Consider the following 21048-nt stretch of genomic DNA (forward strand, 5'->3'; position numbering starts at 1 on the left):
GGGGAAAATGCAAGACATGGCACTAAACAAGAGTTTGTGTGAGAGTGTTATTGGTCACTAGCATTCTCCTGAGCACCACTCAACAGACACATTCCCCATTCAAAAAAGTATTTAAAAAAGCAAGGAAATGGAGCAGAAAGTAGAAGGGGCATTCCTTTGACAAAAAGTATTGCAGTTTGTGAACAGGCAAAATGTGATTCTTCTCATTATACATGAGAAAGACATTGAGATTATCCCCTCAACAAGGAAAATTTATTCGTTTATGATGCTTATATTCAGGTATTTTGAAAGCAAAAAGCAGCTTGTTTGGGCTCTGAGGCAGTCTCCAATTCAAGGAACTGACCAGGTTGAGGTCTACTTAATTTTAATGAAGTAAAAGCATGATCTGCCCTCAAACTACTGTATTTTCCAGTGTCATGCATTCCTTATGTAAAATTATCTTATAGATATTTGTCTGGAAAGTCCTAAATCTCCCTTTGATCAGCAGACGCTTCCCACACATTTTTTGTTTACTCTCTCTAACAGGCACAAGGATTAGCATCATTTTTTCCCCTATATATTAAAAAATGTGTGTGATGGAATGAGTACTTTGGGAAAAACAATCCCTAAGAGGAGACAAAAGTTATTCACCCTAAGCACTCTGGGTTGTTCTTTTACCTTTCAGAACTGCATTTCTAGCAAACTTTAGCATGGTTTCTTGGCTGCTCCAATCCAAAATGTAATTAAAACCCTTAGTAAGCACTTAAAAGACTTGTATTAGAGTCTATTCAAAGCCTTGAGAAAACGAAAAGCTCAAAACATAGGGTTTATTTTGTGTACTAGGAAACCCTAAGAAAAGATAGCATTTACAAACTGAGCTGTATAATATAATACAAAATGTACAAGAAACCTCAAACCAATAATCCTATACCATGCCACAAACAGAAAACTGCTGCTTACATTTATAATTAAGAACTAGTGCTCTGAATGACCCTGGCTATGGCAGTCCTTGGCTTCTTGACCATGGCTAACAGACTTTCTGACATATTCACCATATACATGCCGATTTTGCACGCCACTAGTTCACTCACTGAGAAGGTTTTCAGGGCTTTGTGAAACTGTGAAATTATATGTGAAATTGCAGGTTCTGTTCAGCTCATTTACCATCACCATGGAGCTGCTGTAGGCAGAAGAAAAGGTACGTGGGCAAACTGAGGACATATATGTAAAGGCACCGCACGTACTACATGCCTGGCATAGTTGAGTATGTGCACTGAGAAGCCTCCAAACCCTGTGTTTTACCTGTCTCAATGATAAATATCACTTATGCTATTTGGGTGCTGGGGATGTCCAACCATCTTCACTCTTCATCCCTGTTCTGACATGCTTCCAAAATAAAGGGGGTTGAAAGCAAAGCATCTCCCCTTCAAAATCAGGTGCCTAAGAATGAGATTACCAGGCGGGAGAGGGAACCAATACAACCTCCTCTTCGTGGGTGAGGAAGCAGAAACACGTGAGGGGGGGCTGTTAAGAAGAGAAATTGGGCAGGAAGAGGCAGGGCTAGGCACTAGCTCCAAGGTATATAAACATCTTGATCTGACCAATGAGAAAAAACAGTCTCCAACTGAAGGGTAGCCAAGCTCCTGAGCTCTGGGAGGACCAGAAGAAGCAACCCAGGGGAAAGACACTGGAGTGGATGCAAGAACCCCTTCCCTAGGGCAGTTTGAGGTCTTGAAGGACCAGGCTGGCCTAGAAGAGAAGTCTAATGAGAGAGGCCTTGGGCAGGCTGACAGGTGGGAAAACCAGAAGGGCCAGCGGGGACTCTGATTTACCAAGGGCCCCAAGGTGGCAAGGTGGACATGAGGAAAGAAAAAGCAGGAGGACCAAAGAAGGAGCCACACACCACCAGTTCTGCATGTTTGCCTCAGACATGTTGGAAGAAGAGATTAAGGTCTTCTCACTGGGCAGTCTCCTGGGCAGCAAAGCAGCCTTGTCTGCAGAGTCCTCCGCTTTGGTCCATTCACCTCATCACTGGCTTTGGCTTTGAAATGGACTTTAAAAGCTGTCAGAACAGTTTCTGCAGCTTCATTCCCTTCCCAATTTGTATTTTAGATCAGGCTTCTATATTCCCTCCATCAGAAAAATCTCACAATGAGAATTTATGATATCGCTGAAACCTGAATTATTTTTGCTTAATATTATTTTAGATGTTATAGATAAAGAAAACCATGTGTATTTAGTTATGATTTTAATTGTAGTAAGGATTTTATATGTTAGATATTGGAAGGATTTTAAAATATTAATGAAAGATGAATTAATAGAGAAAATAATGAGGCAATGGACAGGCATTCAGAAATTTTGTATTAATAACGAAAACCGACATAAATTGAGCAATGGAAATCTTTTTATGCTTGGTTGAAAATGAAGTTTTAGAATATATGATAGGGCATTTAGATGATTGTATTACATATATATTTGATATGATATAATAGACGAAGGATGAATGAAAAATGATATTAAGAGGTAAATTTAGAAGAGGAAATTGATTAAGATATGTAATGATTTATTAGTTGTAGTGATATATGATAATGATATATGATTTCCTGCACCCCTTTTTTTTGCATGTGTAGTGGTGTTATGTTTTTGTGTTATGTGTGCTTGTTTATATTTGTTTTCGGAAAACAAAAAAAAGAAAAATCTCACAATGAGCAAGGTCCTGTCCATTCAGTGACTTTCAAGGACAGCAGTTAGTAGCATGATCTTTTATCTCACAGTGTCCTTGGGTGGGTGAACCCAGACATACCTCTTGTTGCAGTTAATTCTTTTTACACAAACATAATTAGCTCCATCAACATAGTGACTGTATATATGTACTGACTGTATATACTAACATGCATTATACCGCCAGTGCAAGTTGACTCTCTGGTTAACAGCTGGAATTTGTATCTCTGTCTTACCCACAGAGTGAAACAAAGCATTCAGCTGGTGTACCAATATCATGCAATTTCCCCTTCCTAAGTCCTTCTTTCTTCACCCTATAATTGTTTCCAAAAACAAAGGGAACAATTTTATTGAGCAAGTGTCTCCTTGCTCTCCCTCAGCCTCCTCCTTCTGGGGAGATTCCAATGATCTCCACGTCCTGCTCACATCCTGCAAACGTTTCCATTATAATGCACATTTCCTGTGGAGAGGATAACAAACAGGAATCCAGATCATAAAGCTGCCGCAGTCATTATTCTTCAGAATCTGTAGAGTACATTAATGGCAATAACAGTGCACATTAGCCTGGCTATTCAGTAAGGTTTTTAGTACCCAGCTGAGTCCAAATATAAGCCCTAATGGTACATAGAGAGCGTCTTAATAGCAATTTCCAATCAATTTGCTTTTGTATAGCATCTTTCAGACAAAGGATCACAAGCAGTTGGGGGGGGGGAGAGAGAAAGAGAGAAGGTAATGAGTTCATAATTTAGCTGATGGTGACTCTTATCCAGACAAGCAAACAATGATATCCCATGGCAGCGTACAGTTTAGAAGTATGATTGATGCAGGCATGCTTGCAAGCCTATTACAGTCAAAGGTAGAAAGGAAAAGGATACAAAAGTTAAAAGTGGGTGGTGCAGCAACTTTAGCTATAAAGACTGCTGGCGCGCCTCCCTGGCGTGCCAACAGAGATTGCCGGGCTTTCCCCCTGACAGCCGGCAACAGGGAAGTTGCTGCCAGCTGATTGGCTGTCTGTCTGTCAGGGGGGTGGGACGGGAGAGTTCCTCCAGTGTGCATACGCTGGTAGGAGCTCTGTCCGTTCCTGGCAAGCGATGTGCGGGGTGGGTAGGCAGAAGACCTTCTCGTTGTCCAATCTAAGTCAGCAAGGACAGGGGGTGAACCAGAACCACTCCCATGATGCCTGACAGGCTTGAGGAGGCAGGCTGGCTAGTCCCTTGTCCGAACTTGGGGGCCTTGCAGGGGGTGACCTGAAAGCATAGCAGTTCGGCTGACTTACCCTTTTCGGGCGATGTTGAAAGGCAGGCTTAATAACAATTGAGTTACGCCTGGAGTCGGGTAGACGCCCTATGAGATTGGGGGACGAAGACAGCTAGGACCGTTTCCCCCACGTAGAACCTCGCACTTGAAATGAGTTTTGTTTACCCCTTTTGCTGCCCTGTTGCAATGTGTTGTATTCAATAAAGTGGTCCAATTTTAATTCCATACCAGTTGTCGGCTGTATTTATTTGGGGAATGCATGGTAATATCAAGCACCTCTTTCTCTAGGATTTGATTCCACAATGGAAGTTCAATCTGAAACCAAAACAGCATTCGCTCAATGGATGAGAATGCAAAAACAGACAAAAGGACTCTCGTTGACATTTTCTACCTTGAATCCGCATGTCATAACCTCACAAATTTGTACTCAAGTTTCCTGAACAGGCAGTCACCACCCTGCAATTCTCTCTTGTGGCCTGTTACACACTTGCTTGTAGTAGCTTTAATGTTTGCAGACTGCTTTCTATATATATATTTTTGGACTGTGTCCATGTACTCAAGGTAATAGCTTCACCCACCTGAATGTGTGCATCAGACTTGGCAACGGAGGTCAGAGAATGGAAGGCAGAAGGACACATTGCCATGATGGCCCTTTTGGGATGGGAAATATGGGATTTCTGCTCAAATATGTTTGTACCACTGCACGCTACAACAGAATTACCCTTCCAAAGGCATATAAATGCAAACCACATCCACACCTACAAACATTTCAATACATATCCAACACAGATGCTTCACATTATCTATGAGCAGAGTGGACTTTTGACCTGCACAAATTATTTTCAGTGTTCTATGTCTTTCAACACAGGAATATTCAAGTACTGTATATTAAATTAGAACATAATTCTACAGAGCCAAAGGAACCTCATATCCTACTCACAGATCTGCCCTGCAGAATACATAAGGATTTCTCCTTTTGACCTAAAGGTCAACACATGTATTGTGTACATTATGCCAACCATGCATTACAGAGAGTGAGTCCATAAATCAAATTTCAGCTTGCATCCACAAAAGAATGCAGCAGTAACCTTTATACAAGGCGTTTTACAAGCCTTGAAGTATACACACACCCATTCCTAGAGATTCCTATCATACCCAATCTATGTTTGCTGATTCTGAAATATTGTCTCTAAGGTATGAACCTTTTTCAGCCTCTCTCATTTTTTGAGGTGTCATTTAAGAACAACTACACCTGGAAAGTGGCATTTCTATGGAGCCTGTTTAACAACTTTATGTATAGAAAGCTTGAAAGAAACAGTTTTTAGCTATTATTATTTCTTTCCAGTCTACTTCTCAGGCCAAACCAGCATGTGGATTTTGCTTTTTTTTTTTTTTTTTTTTAAATTTGAATTAGTTGAGCTATGTCTTCTAGGAAGCTGAGCCTCATTGTTTTATAGCCTGGGACATAGCATTTTTCTGTGAGGAGAATGAAGTTTCTGAACATCTGAGAAAACTCCATTACTTTTACTAAATTATTAGGTAAAGTTCTCTAGAGGTTTTGATATTTGGGTGACTGGGTCTACCTGTAACAGGTACGCAGCTTCTTTTGCTAACTGTGTGTGTGTATGTGTGCCCATGTACGAGGGAGAGAGAGAGTATAAAAAATAAATGAGATTTATGTAAGGTTAGTTTTTATTGTACAGTGAACTTTTTCTCCAAAACAACTTCTACAGCTGGAGCAGCTGGGTTACTGCAGTAGTGCTAGTAGCACTTGAGAGCAGAGCAGACAAAGTTTTCAAATGAACTTGCAACTGAACCAAAAACATTTTTTTAAAGCAGCACATTGCAAATTCTCATACAAGCTCATACCACAGGGTCAGCTCATCCATGAGGCCAACTGAAGAAGCCATGTATATTGCCTACTTAGTACACTTTTAAAGCTATTATAATTTATAAAAAATGCAACCTTGGAATACAAATACAAAACACAATTTTCTACACTTTTTCCTTAGGAAAAATGGAAATCTGTGGAAAAATAAAAATATTTAAGAACACCTCTACATATTAGTCATTAACCAGACTAAATAAATGAAAACGAGTTTCTAAGAGTTCCCTGAGAGAAAATGTAAACCAATGAAAAATTTATAGCAGGAACTCTGTTGACTAAACAAAACAAAGCACAACTCAGCCTTTTCTTCTGACAAAATATATTATATCATTTAAAATGTAAATGAATTTTTTTTTTAAAGTAACAGAGTGTTACCAGGATCAAACATGCTTTGGCTGTAAAAGAATCGAAGCCATTATCAGAGGCTTTATTTATTTTTCAGTGGCTTCAGGAAGCTGAAAATGTAGAATAATTCCTGTCCTCAATGCTCTTACTGGTAGCTGTTTTTGCATGGAAACAGAGCTGGCAGTGGGTTGGCAGACCAAAAAGCAGAGGCAACAAGGCTAGTCCATGCAGCTGCAGTCTATCCAGATCTATAAAGCTGAGCATCAAGATAGGAATGGAGTCTAATGGATACATCTTAATACCACATATGCTTCTTCACAGGTGCCAATGTTATAAAATAAAGGTTCACAAATGTTCTCATTCTCTCAAAACAACAATAAGCATTTGAGCTTACCCAGGTACATCATATCTAATCCAGAGTGAAAGGAAATAGGGAACTGTCGAACAAAAGGGAAGAACTGGACTACATTCCTTCTCCCCTCCCTCCAAATAAGAATAATATGAAATTGCTTCAGTCCTAAGGGAAGGGAACTGTCACAAGTCATTTGTGTCTCCTGAGCCCAAGGGTTTTACCTTGGCAGTGCTGTTCATGTTTGATGCAGTCCTTCTTGTGGATGGAATATTGTCTTGACATAAACCAACCATTCAGGAGTAGGGAAATACTCTTGTTTTTTAAACAAAGGAGGAAACTAAACTATCATTCCTCACTTCCACGCCTGTGCATTTGCATGTAGAAAACCGGCCTATTTCTTTATTTTAAAAGACCACATGTGGCTGCTTTTCAGGGGCCTGAAATCTTTTAAGTGTTCTCAGACATGTATATAGGGGCCCGGTATCCACAGATCCCATATCCGTGGTTTCACTTATCCACGGGTTGTGGGGGGAGCCCTGCACCACCCTGGAGGTTCTTCTGAGACCCGCAGAGACCATGGGCATCTGTTAAGGCCTTTATGGGCCTCAGAATGGCCTGAATAAAAGGCTGAATAAAACATGACTTCCTTTTTTTGTGAAATTGGAAGTGATGTTTTTATGCCTTTAAAAAGCATTATGAAGGTTGGGGAAGCCCTCAATGGCTTCCTTGGTGCTCATAATACCTTTTAAATGCATTTAAAAAGTCACTAAAGGCATAAAAAGACACTTCTGGTTTTTTTGTGAAACTGGAAGTCACATTTTTTGACCTAAATGGCCGTTCAGATGCCCGCATAGGGTGTGGGGGGGGGATGCATGCTGTCTCTGTGGGGCTCAGAAGAGCCTTCAGAGGTGACGGGAGCACAGCTCAAAGGCGCAGGAGCTGTCCCTGGTATCTGCGGTTTCGCATATCCTCCACAGTTTTGCCATTTTAGCTTTCTTCCTGCATTTCTTTTGCACTGCCTTTTTAGATGTTTCTTACCTCTGCGATGAGGTACTTCATGACAATTTCCTTTCCTTTCTCTCCCAGTTTTTCATCTGGAGTAACTTCATATTCTGCCTGAAAAATGAAAGTGAAAATCAATTAACACTTGTGTTTTATAACCTTGCGGTGGAATAGTTCACAAGAGATTATTGTGTTCAACTTTTTTTTTTTACACTATTTCTTTTTAATTGGGACCTATGTCATATTCCTATATACTCCCCTGGAATGTGAGTATTTGCATTTTAGCTGATACCATTTGCATTTACCAGCTGTTGCATTTACCAGCTGTTGGCTGGTATACAGCCTTGGACAACATCCCCTAACCATCCACATTCTGATTAGAAGGGATTCCCACAATGGTGTGTCAGCAACCTGCACCCGCACTCATCTTAAACCCCTTCACCAGCCAAGTTACACATCTGCACATGAAAATGGGATACTCCAGACCACATTCTTCCATCTGATAACATAAGTTAATGAGCTTACTCCCAGAGTTGCATGTAGCAGTAACTCTAACACTCTTTAAATACAGGAGGATCTTGGATAGCAAATTGTGCAACCACCACTGTGTGTGTAGCAATTGGTCAGAGTCTCAATGCTAGATCCCAAACAAGACAACTCCAATAACCCCTTCAGGAATGCAGGTAGCTATATTGCACTTGGAAACCCCACACTTTCCTTCTTTGCCACCCCCTTCTTTCCTCGGTCCCATCTCTATGGGTTTGCAGCTGGGGTGAAAGATCAGGGACTCCTGAAAATCCTTTTCCTGATTTCTTCTGATGTACCAAATACACAATGCATTTCATGCAACCCAATATAAGACAGGAACATACAACACCATTTTAGAGCATAGAAACATATTTAGAGGTTTAAAGGGCATATCTTTATTTTTCTATAATGAAACTGATCCTTGATTTGAAGTTCTCTCTATCAAAGCTCAATCCTAACTAAATCCCAGTGTGTTGATTCAGCAGCACGAATGTGGCTTCCACAAGTGGCATAGCTAGTGGGGGCGGAGGGGCGGTCCGCCCCAGGTACTATCCTTGGGGGGTGTAACACCACAAATGCCCCAACATCCCTAACATCATGAAGGTTCAGAGTAACCCCATCATGCCATACACCATTGGATGTGGAAGTTCCAGCGGAATGCAATGCAAAAAACCGGATTGTAATATCTCCCTTCCATCAAAAGTTATGGCCAAAAAACTGGAAACAAAAAAATGCGTGGAACCCTATGGAAAATGAAACTGAGTTGTATCGTGTGTTTACTCATGAGTAGGCGAGCTTGCCATAGTTGAGAGGAATCCAATGACACCAGAATGGTTCCTATCCAATGAAAGCAGCCCCCCAAAAACACCCAAGAAGGAAGCCCCTCCCTCCAAGGAGATGAATGTATTGAGCCCTATGGAAAGCGAAAGTAAGCCACACGGTCACGTTTACTGGCAAGTAAGCAAAAGTGCCTTGGCTTCTGGTCAAGTCAGGCAAAGAGAAATGCAAGGCTAGCTGCATGGTCCCCATCTAATGAAAGTGGAGCTCAACAAATGCTTCAGAAGGCAGCCCCCCCCCCCAAGAATAAAACAGAGGCTTGAGCTGGTAAGGTGGGCACTGGGGAGGGCTAAAAATCTCACTTGGTGAAACAGGGCTGGCTTCTCCTTACTTATCTGTTTTTCTTTAATTTAATTATTTATAATTATTTTATTTTGCTTGTTGATGTCACTTCCAGCCATGACACTTCCTGTGGTTCCTGGACAGACTGTCATTCTAAAAAGTGGGTCCCAGTGTTAAAAGTTTGAGAACTACTGCCTTAACTCAAAACAGACCAATGAGACATCCGGGGGGGGGGGTGACACCCTAGTGACCAAAATTCTGGAAATTGTGGCTTTTAGGAATAATACCATCATGTTGCAGAATTTATCAAATTCTGTTTGCAAATGGTATCAAATAATGCCATTTGATGCAGAATTTCATCCATTGCTTGTGGGGAAATATTCACTGCATTTATTTTTCTGGCCATTATTATTATTCATTCCATTTCATGACTATTACTATCTCTGTCTCACCTACCTCACAGGGTTGTTGTGAGGACAAAATAAGGAGAGGAACCATGTACACCACCCTGAGCTGCTTAGAGGAAGGGTGGTATAAAAAGTGAATTAATTAATTGACTTAATTAATTAAGTCATATGGGGTGACAAAATTTATGGGCCTAAATTTATGGATGTCAAACGACCTAGCTACGCCTCTGGGTTCCACTGTGTCCTGCAGGGAATTTTTGGCCACTGCATGCTTCCTTGGAGTAAGGAACATTAGTTCCCCTGCCCTAGGGTAACCTCTAGCAGCCACAGTAGGTCAACTTACACCTGGCGCAAGGCTGATTGCTCGTGCAAATCTGATTTGATCAATGAAGGTAGATCAAGCCAGGGAAAGGGATCAGGATTTGGAGTGCACTGCTGCCAAACTCTCCTGGGCCTGCTCCACCCTCCTTCCCCACCCCTGTCACTGTCCCATTTCGCCCATAACTGTATGCATTATGGAGAGACTGCAAAACATGCAAATTTCAAAAGATGTTGTTATTGCGATAGCAAATTATAAGGTACATCATTCAGGTAACACCTTTCTGTGTGTTGTTGGGCTATTTGAAGAGTGACAATCAATCAGAGCATGCTGTGGTAATCTTTAAGTGCAGCTAAAATATAAATGGCTGTTTAATGGTGTGTTTCTTAATGCCATTTATTTAGGAATGACTACATAAAACTTGGCATATTGCCTCTATGATTAAACTGACTGTGTTTATTCATAATGGTAAATGAATTAATCATTGAGTATCTTTTGAACAGATCTGGCCACCATTTGTGCAATACACTACGTCTAATTATCAAACAGATATAGACAGATATAGGCCTTTCTCCTTGGTAGAACAATAATATTATGTCTAACAAAAATTTCAGTAGATATTGGGTAACTCAGAATAATCTAAGTGTGAAAGCTGGCTTATAATTATATTTCTTGATAGACTATTTTGCTGTGTTATTATATATTAATGTGCATAGGTAACATTAGTCTGGTTTTGTATTTTGAATTTAAAAACAACAACCCCAGGAGTACAGTTACTAGTTCCTATTAGTTCCACATACATAACTTTTGCACAGCCAAAGCATTATTCCCCACTTATACACCATTCAGCATGAATTACACTGACAGCTCAAAGTGGACAATGGGCAGCTGTTCACACGGAACTGACACAGCAAACGGGCTCGCTATTATCTCTGGGCCATGGTTGGAGCATCCATGTGGCCTTCTAATCAACCGGGAATTGGCGCAGATCAGCGTGTGCAACTCCAGAAAGGCATGCTGACATTCTGTATTATTTCTGTAGGGATGAACGGCTCTGCATTTAAAAATGGGGTGGCATTCCTTAGGAAGCTTGTCAGTTTGGAACTAGAAACCATTTAAGAGGTCAGAAGCTGATAATGTTAGAGGTAAATACTGTGGTTTAAAATGTATGGAAACAGAATTATTTCACCCAAACTCAGAATTTCTCCCTCAGGCACATAGACAAACTATAACACTCCCTCAACCACAAACCTACCAGATATGCTCAGGATGTCCCCCCTCCTCTCTGAAACCATTTCTGCCCAATGCTGTATATATACAACAGGGATCAAATGTGTACACCTGTGGACCGGGCAAAAATTAATATTTTCACATGCCTACTTTTAAGTTCACTTGATATAGGCATGTTTCTATATGGATGGTCACTAATAACACCATTATGAGGTTAGAAACTAGGTAGACCAGGGTTTTTCAAACTGGGGCGTCGCGATGCCCCAGCCTGCAGGCCCTGGCCCCTGCCCCCTTAAGGGGCGGAGGCAGCCTGGAGCCAGGGAGGAGGCAGCTGCGCGATCCTGGGGATTGCATCGCTGCCTTCCCCCGCCCCTGCTGCCTCCCCCTCCCGCCCACGCAAGAACTTAGTGGCTGTCAAACTTTCCCAGAGAGTTTGAGAACCACTGAGGTAGACCATTGGTATGAACAGCCATTTACATTGCTTAGCTGTTTTCTCTCATCCTGCACAATTCAGGATCAGGGCCTAGGAGAGGGGGGTAAAGGGGATAATTTGTACCCAGGTCCAGGGTCAGAAAGGGGGCCCAGAAATTTCCTGGGATTTTTCATTTTCCAATCGCACCCAGACTCACTGCCCACATGGAATGCTGGGGGCATTACTGTGAGCACATGGCAGTGACTACTGCCACAAGCCATAAACACCAGGCCCAGGAATGCACACATTCCTTAACAGTGTCACAGCTGGCAGGAAACCGACCTGCTGCAATAGCTCTTTGACTTGTGGATCTGCTAACCATGAAGGAGTATAGAGGAGCTCAGTGACACAGCTGCAGAACTGCAGCTGCTGCAGAAGTCAGTTTTGGTGTACACAAGACACTTTCCATTTTAGTGTGAGCCTAAATATAATGATACTAATCTCCTGCAATGATTTGGTATATTTGGAAGATTTTAGAGAGACTTCGGAGTATGTTTGGTCTTCTCTATTATTGTATCTAGCTGCCAATGCCGGACAGGCAGGTAGATCTGTGCTCTGCATTGAGAAGACTAGTAGACCTGGGCTTCAAAGACTATTCCAGCTGTTGCCACTTTCCTCCTGCCCCCATTCTGCTCACTCCCATTGTCACCTCCCATTCTGTTTTGCCCTCCTCCCTGTTTGGAAAGGGGCCCAAAAGAAACTTTGTACCTCCTGATAAAATTCCTCTCAGAGGCCCTGTTCAGGATATTAACAGCACAAAATGGGGAACACACTTGCAGGTGCATTTCACTAAGAACAAATTCAATTATGGCACATTATATCAATATGCACCCTAAGATTGCACTCTGTGAAGCTCCTTCCATTCATGGAGTGGGACATTGGAATTGAACCTAAAAGAACCAAATGTTTGCAAAGCAGTATAGTATTTTGGAGGGGGGGGGATCTAGTCCTAGAGCTCTGGTACATGCATATGTGTGAACCATAGATAAGGAGCTCCATAGGTTAAACACACATTTCATCTGGCTACTAAGTTGATCCTGGATGTATATAGAGACAATTTATTAACAAGTTCAAATGAAGCAGATCAGGTCCTGCTAACTTGTAAGAAATTGCAAGTTAATTTACACAAAATTATGCCTTTATGAATAAATTTTCATTAAAGTCAGGATATCCATTAAGCTTATCTTCCTGAAAAATCTTTACTGCATAGCTAGACAGATCCTATAATTCATGGCATTATTTTCACAGGTTTCATGTAAGACATTGTGGATATCCTTTTCAAATGCTTCTTTACTAAATCTTCACTAACACCTGGAATGAATGCAGTAACTTTTTCAGGCAGGTTCAGTTGATGCTGAAGTCTCCAAATGTCTCCTCTTAGAGATGATTATGAGTAAGTTTGATATCAGAAGACCAGAACTGGGGTCTCTGTATATCCTGCATGTCAACAACTACGTAGTTCATTGAGATCTTTCAAGATAATCTGGTTTCCCATATTCGATTATGACCTGTTTGCACTTCTTAACAAAAGTTGTGGGTGCAAACATGTCACAATTGAATTCACCAACAGCCTATGGGTCGCTACATTCAACCTATACCTTTCTGAGATGAAGTTGGCAATTAGCCTACATCTGAAACAGATGCTCACAGGGCCAGTTCTAAGTTTCAGGGGGTTCTGGCACAGAGATGGTCTCACTTTCTGAGGGCCCTGAGCAGCTGTCCAGAAAGGTCAATCCCTGGTGCTGGCCCTAGATGTCTACAATGAAAATAATGACATCAGTATTGGGAGCTGTCTAGCCCACTGAGCAAAGATATGTTTGATGAATATCCCAAGGGGACTTTCACCATAAAGATGCACATTCACTTTTTAAATAGTGCCCTTGAGGTCAATAGGATCTAGCTTGTTTCATCTGAGGTGACATCAACTGTGTATTTTATGTGCACATACTATATGCACATACTTTCTACTTGCTATGGCTGGTAGCAAATGTGAGGAACCTGACCTACATGGGCCATAATTTCTAAGGTTTGAAGTGTTTGAGATTTCCAGCTTCCATTATAAAAGCTAAATTTTGGCAGACAGCAAGACGCTCAGCCCTAAGGGTTATATCAGCAGTTTTCAAACTCTCTAGGAGAGTTTGCACCACTGAAAGTCCTTGCAGGAGTGGAGGGAGGCAGCGGGGGCGGTGGAAGGCAGCGACACGATCCCCAGGATCTCACCAACTCAGGAGGGCTGCAGGAACTGGGATGCACTCACCAGTCCCTGCAGCAGCCTGTAGGGGGTGTGGGGAGCCTTGCTCAAGCATCTGCAGGACTCCCCAACTAGTTAGATGTGAAAGTGGAGCGATCGTGCTCCACTTCCGATTTTGCGGAAGTGAAGTGTGATTGCTCCATTTTCACTTCTGATGACCTGGGGAGCCCTGCTGATGCTCACAGCCCTGCAAGGGAGCCCTTGCAGATGGCCCCTGCAAGTGAGAATGAATGTGCTGATCTCTGGAGAAGGGGAAAAATGCACCCCTTTAAAATCACAGTTTAAAAAACTGCTTTTTACTGTTGCAGAGAGACAGTCATGCAAGTGATTACAGGTATAACCTAATTATCCACAGATTTTTCTATCTCAAAGCTGATGAGAAGGGCCCTTTAAATTAAAGGAAAACAGTCATTTAATAATGCCAGAGAGGGCAGCTGGCTGACAATCCATCAGTCATACTCGCTGCAGGCTTCACTCCTCCCTTTCCCCTGAGCACGTGAAAGAAGGCTGAATGGCAGTGATTATCACCTTCTCCATTCTTTCCTCCTTGCTGGGGCTCCTGGTGAAGGGAGGGATTGCTGCCTCCTAGTGAAGCCTAAGCGCCTGGAGAAAGACTGAGTGCCTCTGTGTGCATTACAAAGGTCAGCAAGGCTGTTTTAAATCACCTGAGCAAAGAGACTTTGTTTTTTAAATTGATTTGCTACAGTGCGATTTTTGCCATCCAAGTGAGTTCTTGGAAAGGAACCCTCGCAAATAATGAGACTCGACCTGTATATCATTCGATTTGCAATTTCATGCAGAATGCAGTGAAACAGACCGCACTGAAATATCTCTATCCTATCAGAAGTTATAGCAAAAAAACCAGTGGGGTGGGACAATGGTACATCACCACCACCCACTGCCCAGGGTGTTGCCCTGCCTGCTGCATGGAAGAAGATCCATCTTGGGGGTGTCGTGCTGGTGTTACAAACCCTAGTGATACCACTGAACCAGTCCACTTCTACCAAGTTTGTACACACATGTGAACACTTTACACAGAGAGTTTAATCACACTTGGCAAGATGTCAACATGGGGGCACCGAAAAATGATCCTTCCCATGTGAAACTTGTGACTACTTGAAACTTGTAACCAAAAGTTTGTCTTCCAAAGTAGTGTCTTCAGGGCATGAAAACTAACCTTGCCTCCCTGGTATACTAAATGCTGTGTTATATCCATGATCAATTTGCTGCATCAAAACTCAGGTGGTATAGTCCTTGCCCTTTTTTGTACCATCGCAGAAGAATACACATGAGCCAGCCCTCAGCTGCTGCTGTTTTAATATTACTACAGGATGTCTTCAGAGTGCAGTCATATAATTAGATTTTGCTTGTTAAATGGCAACTGAAATAATCTTTAAGATAACCATACTTCAGATGAGAAACACACTGTTAAAATGCATGACTGGAGCCCTGCCTCTACCATAACCGTATGGGGATGAACCAATTATATACTCGTAAAATAGAATACAAAGAGGTTTGCAAAGTTCTTTCATCCAATTTCCTGTCCATTTAGATACTGTCTGTCTACAGGTCATTTTGCCTCTTGAAAGCATGAACAGCCAAGAATGTTTATAGCATCTTAACGACATTGTTCCCTCCTCCCACACCCGCTCTTCAGAACCTGTTTCAAAGGATAAAACCACATGGATAAAAGAGTTGTTTTAAAAAGGTTAGCGACCCAGAGCCTTATCTCAGCTGTTACAATTTATAATCAGTGCAAAAAGGATGGCAGACTGCAATAACACTAAAGAACTATTGATATACAAAGCATTTTTAATAAGTAGAGAAAATATGTGTTACTTCAATTTCCTACTGGGCTACCAGACAACGCCACAGAATATTGAGCAGTGAAGTAGTTCAGAATGCAATTATGTTCTAATCCCACATAATTCATAGCCTAATCATTATTGTTCCATTTTCTCTGCTCACTAGCTTTTCATCTCCCCATTTATCATTGTAAAAATCTGATAATCTCATAGAGGGATTTATTTATAAACTACTGAAACAATTTTCACATTAATTGCATTTACATTCTGAGCGGTCAGATCTATCTGTGTAATGTTCTGCATTGGCAAGTCTGCCATTCACCTCTTCTCAACTGCTTTGCCAGTACAGGAACTTTCAGAAAGCTGAGAGGGAGAGGAATGTAAAAAAGGGTAGCTGGGATCTAAAGGACTATGTGTGGTTGGGATTTTTTGCGCATCCCAGAAGCATTCCTCTCATACAATGAACAGTTGCCCCTCAATGTAGACAGAGCCCCATTGTCTTTTCCTTCTTTTTTTATTAAATGGCACCCATGGCGGAGGGTCTCTGATCCGGACTGGGACTGGAGTATGGGTGTTTCATGCCAGATGCAAAGGATGGCACCAGGATGCAGGTCTCTTGGTGTCTTGTGGGCTCCCAGAGGCATTTGGTGGGCCACTGTGAGTTACAGGAAGCTGGACTAGATGGGACTATGGCCGGATTCAGCAGAGTTGTTCTTATGTTCATTTTATTTACTCTTTTCCCTGCATGCCATGATCCTAATTAAACCCATTAAAGCTGTTGTTTGCCCCAAGAGAAAGGGGTTTTCCTGTTAATTATTTCTAGAGGTGCTTGCCTCTCCAGGCAAATACTGTACATTCAAAGAACAATTTCAGTCAGAACTTCAGTGTGGAAGAAAGGGTTAACCGTTAACCCTTTTGCCTATGGTCTCAATCCAGAGAGGCCCACCCACACCTATTTAAATGAAACAAACTGAAAGAGGATGATGTGTTTAACCTCACATATAGTTTGACCCTTATTTCAACTCTGGTTGTGGTCTTTGTACCAGCTGAGGAAGACCAAACATTTCCATCTCTCTAACAGCCCCTCTCCTTTTGTTTCATCTCTGTTAAGACTGTGAACCTGTGGCTTGGGACCTGTTCATTTTACTTCTGCATTGCACCTACAACACTTTAGGTACTTTGATAAATTATAAATTATAATGATGTATTATGGATGATGACAGGAAATAAAGGTAATAAAAGAGCAAGCATGTCAATTATAGTCCTAATACAGAAGCCACCTGGAAGAGCCTCTATATGGTGACTGCTACAAGTGGCAGCTGTACCACACCGTAGACGATGCATAGAGATTCATGTTGCCAAAAATATCTGAGAGTATCCGGAAAATATTCTTCACACAATGAGGACAATCCATAATGCAAACCACTAGACTGTATTCAAAAAAAATGTGGCTCTCACATAATAGCCATTATCTGTAGATAAAGTTTTTTATTTCCATGAGAGAAGTTCCTTCATATATTTCAAGGTAAACCAGGGGTATAACTTGTAAACTGCTAAGTTAATCGAGTGGAATAACTCTAAGAATGCCAAGTTGCTGGACTTCTCCCACCTTTTCACCCTCACTGTCCTCTGAGCCTGGAACTGCCTCCACAACGCTTCCATCATGCCACCTCTCCACTTCCTTTAAATGCCATCTTTTTGGTGAAGCCTTCTGCCCAACCTTCCAGTCCCCATATTACACTGTAAGTAATAGCGCAATCCATGCATGTCTACTCAGAAGTCATTCCCATTGAGTTCAACGGTGATTACTCATAGGTAAGTGCAGGGCTGGTCAATTCATGAGGCCAACTGACACAGACTGGTAGCAGACTGGTCCAACTCTTTTCACCTACTTATCTCCACTGCTACTCCTTCTACACCCTTGATTGGAAAAAGAAGTGGGAGAAAGAGGAAATGCAGAGGAGAGAGAGTGCTGAGAGAGAGGAGGAGAAAGAGGAGAGTGCTGAACACTGGAGAGGAGGAGTAGAGGCTGGCTGGCATATCATCAGGGAAGGGGGGCAGTGTTTGCCAAGCTGCCTCAGGAAGTTTTGAGCTGGCCTGGTTAAGTGTGTATAGGATTGGAGACTTACTCTAAGAAAGCATATATTACACAAGCCTACAAAATTGAGGGTCAGAAAAGTTTTTCCCAAACTTTATGGTGGCTTGATATGAATTTGGGGTGCTGATTCCAAAAATGGCATACATTTTGCCCTATCACATCTAATTTTGGAGATATAGTATAGCCTCATTAGTGAATGGTTCAAGCAGCTTCCTCATGAAGCATGGTGTAAGCTTCCTCATGACGAAGCTGCTTGTACCATTCACTAATGAGGCTATACTATCTCTCCAAAACTAGACGTGACAGGGCAAAACAGATGCCGTTTTTGGAATCAGCACCCCAAATATACCCAGGAATTGGTGTAACGTTTAAGGAAGCAAAATGTGTGTCGGCCTGTGTTATCAATGATTACAAATTCTATCCCAGTTCTTCCCTGCATCTACCTTCCCTCCTCTTTCTCGTTATCTACCTTGCGGCTCTTTTAGATGGCAAATGTGAGGCTTTGGGACAGGGACCTATTTCCTATTTCTCTATGTAAAGCCCAATGCACACACCTGGTATGTAAAAATAAGACTAATGAAACTATTAGACCTGATTAAATGCAGTTGAGCCCCAGTTGATGCAAAATTGTAGGTTTTGTTTTTAGTTGAGTGCAAAGGCTAAAACATGGTTGTAAATTTAGTTTTTGGATTTCAATCTTAAAGATACTTATCAGGAACAGGTCCTGCTAAACCATGTGTGGCCTGTTTCTGAACAAACATGCTTAAGATAGGAACTCAACCAACTGCCCAAAATTTAAGCTGAGTTGTAAACTAATTTGAAATGTAAACATTCTCAGTGTACTTTCCTCAATTTACTACACAAATCCTTGTTAACCTTTATCCCCCCAAAAGCACTACATCAAAAATTTTCAAAGTGAATGAAATACACACAGGTGAACTCTGAGTACCACAGGATAAAGGCTATCTGGGGGCAGATGTGCAGCCATGCCTTCACAGAGGCCCATGCCATACTATGATACCAGGCCAGGAACTAATGTCTGATGGCGCGACAGAACCTGTGGTTTCCCAACCACAGGACTATTATGGAGCAATGTACGTTTATAGAAATAAACCAGAACAGCTACTGTTCTCAGGTGTCTTGAGTACAAAAGCTGTCCATTTGCCTAAGGAGCACACCACTGCATGCTCGCAGAAGTCACCTGCCATCAAACAGTGAACTTTCATACTTAATAGCAGGAACCCACATAACAGGAAACAATTCAAGCAGCAAATGAGTCACAATCCTCAATATGCAGTATATGGTTGTAAGCAATTAAGCACGTAGAGAAGTATTGAAGTTGGGACAAAACCCATGGATAGTGAATAAATAAATTCATGCCATAGAACTCAAACCCATGTACAACATACCATGCAGAGAAGATGGGGGGGGGGGGTTAAGTCACACATGTGCATAGGTTCAAGTCATTAGGCATGTAAAAGGGGGAGGAAACCAGATGAGTGTACCAAGAGATCTACGTCTACCACTCTGCCATGCTGCTCTAATCACAGATGGGCAAGGAGTGCTGAAGGAGACAGGGTGTAAGCCAAGTGGGTATGAGGTAAGCCAGCTAGGTCAACAAACTTTCTACCACAAACCCACCCAATCAGGTCAAAGGAAGGCAAGGATGATGTGAGCTGTTGGCATCACATGTAATCTTGCACCTTCAACAGTACATCACCATCAACACCAAGCACATTATTTTATATTTTTGCCCTGGCACGTATGCACAGACATTTATAAAATATACAGTATTGTTAAATTGGAAAAAGTCAACAGCAGCACCAAGTGCCCAATGGGCCAAGTGGCCTTGGGGGCTATCCACTGTTTGGGATTAAATAAAAAAACTACCTGCTTGCCAGACAATAACAGCTACAAACTCTCAAGAAAGAACAACAATCACTGCAGGCTAGTGGTGCTGAGACAGAAGAGCCAAGAAAAACAAGGACCAATGTAGAGGCAAACGGTGGGGACGCTGAAAAACTCATCCCCATGCCAATAATTTCTTTTCCGAAGTGTCTGGCAATTGCCAGTAGGTAGCAAGTGCAAGAAAACAGTGAGGACACCCTCCAGGTAAGGTCACATTAGCCATAACTCCGTTTTAGATTTTCATGTCAAATGGACTAAATTGTCAACCTTGTACTGTAATTGCAGTTTAAGATTTATATGTTTATTTTGATCTGAAATGGTTTAACCTTAATACCAAAAGGAGACTAGAAAAAAAACCTGCCCTGTTTTCTAACTGGAGTGAGGATGAAACTTAAGGAAAAATATTAACCCTTTAAAGTAAATGAACAAAAATTAGATTTGCTATGAAGAGCTTTCTCCTAAAGCCACTTCAAATTACATCAGTAACAACAGCCAGTCATGGAGACGGGTTTTTTTCCACTATGTACCACAAATCAATACTGACCTTTAAAGCAAGAATGGTGAGAGGGATTCTTCTGAATTGGGTTAGAAGGTGATATTGTCATTTTTTAAAAAGGATGAATAAGAAGTAGGTCACAGACTATGGTCTAGAAATCAAACCATGGCTGGCCTAGGCTTTCTCTCCAGTACCCTCCCATATCCTGGTTATAATTTTGTCTTCAGAACTTTCAGAACAGAAATCTACAAGATCATGTTTAGATCTTACTTGTCCGCCTATAATTCCTCTTTGCAGCAGCTTTTTAGAACATGAAGGTTATTTCTACCTTCAGTGACATGTTCTAAACAATGTCTTTGGGGATGCAAAATGGGACACAATCCATTTGGAACTCTTTATCTACAAAGCCCTCTTTGATTCAGCTGGACTTGCATAGAACTTCCTAGCTAGTGGATTGGGCCCAAGTTTTGCAATAGCTGCTTTTGAAGGAGCTCAATTCCTCTTCCACTCAGCAAAATCAATCAATCAATCATTTGTTAATTATGTCAACCGCTTTGCAAACTTGCTTCTTAAAAAGCAGTATATAAATATTCATATTCATCATCATCATGCAAGGTATATTTGCAAATACAGTGGTACCTCGCATAACGAATGCCCTGCGCAGCGAAAAACTCGCAGAATGAAAGCGTTTTGTGAAGTTTGGTAACTCGCACAACGAATTTTTATGACCTGTGCTTCGCAAGACAAATTTTTTTTTGTTTTGCTTTGGTTTGTTTTAAGGGGAAGATCTTCATGTCAGTTTATGATCCCGTTCACCCTAGTAAGGGGAGGATCTTCATGTCAGTTTATGACCCCGTTCACCCTAGTAAGG

General features: G+C 41.6%; 1 protein-coding gene across 1 annotated transcript in view; it reads right to left on the reverse strand.

Annotated features, from left to right (window-relative positions):
- The window catches only part of GRK5 (G protein-coupled receptor kinase 5), a 199364-nt gene that overhangs the window by 54982 nt on the left and 123334 nt on the right, over positions 1-21048 (reverse strand). Inside the window, exon 4 of the mRNA XM_066619362.1 lies at positions 7581-7658. Coding sequence (XP_066475459.1) covers positions 7581-7658 — 78 coding nt within the window. The remainder of the gene's footprint in view (positions 1-7580; positions 7659-21048) is intronic.

Source organism: Tiliqua scincoides, chromosome 3 (assembly GCF_035046505.1).
Source record: "Tiliqua scincoides isolate rTilSci1 chromosome 3, rTilSci1.hap2, whole genome shotgun sequence".
In the NCBI taxonomy this organism is placed as follows: domain Eukaryota; kingdom Metazoa; phylum Chordata; class Lepidosauria; order Squamata; family Scincidae; genus Tiliqua; species Tiliqua scincoides.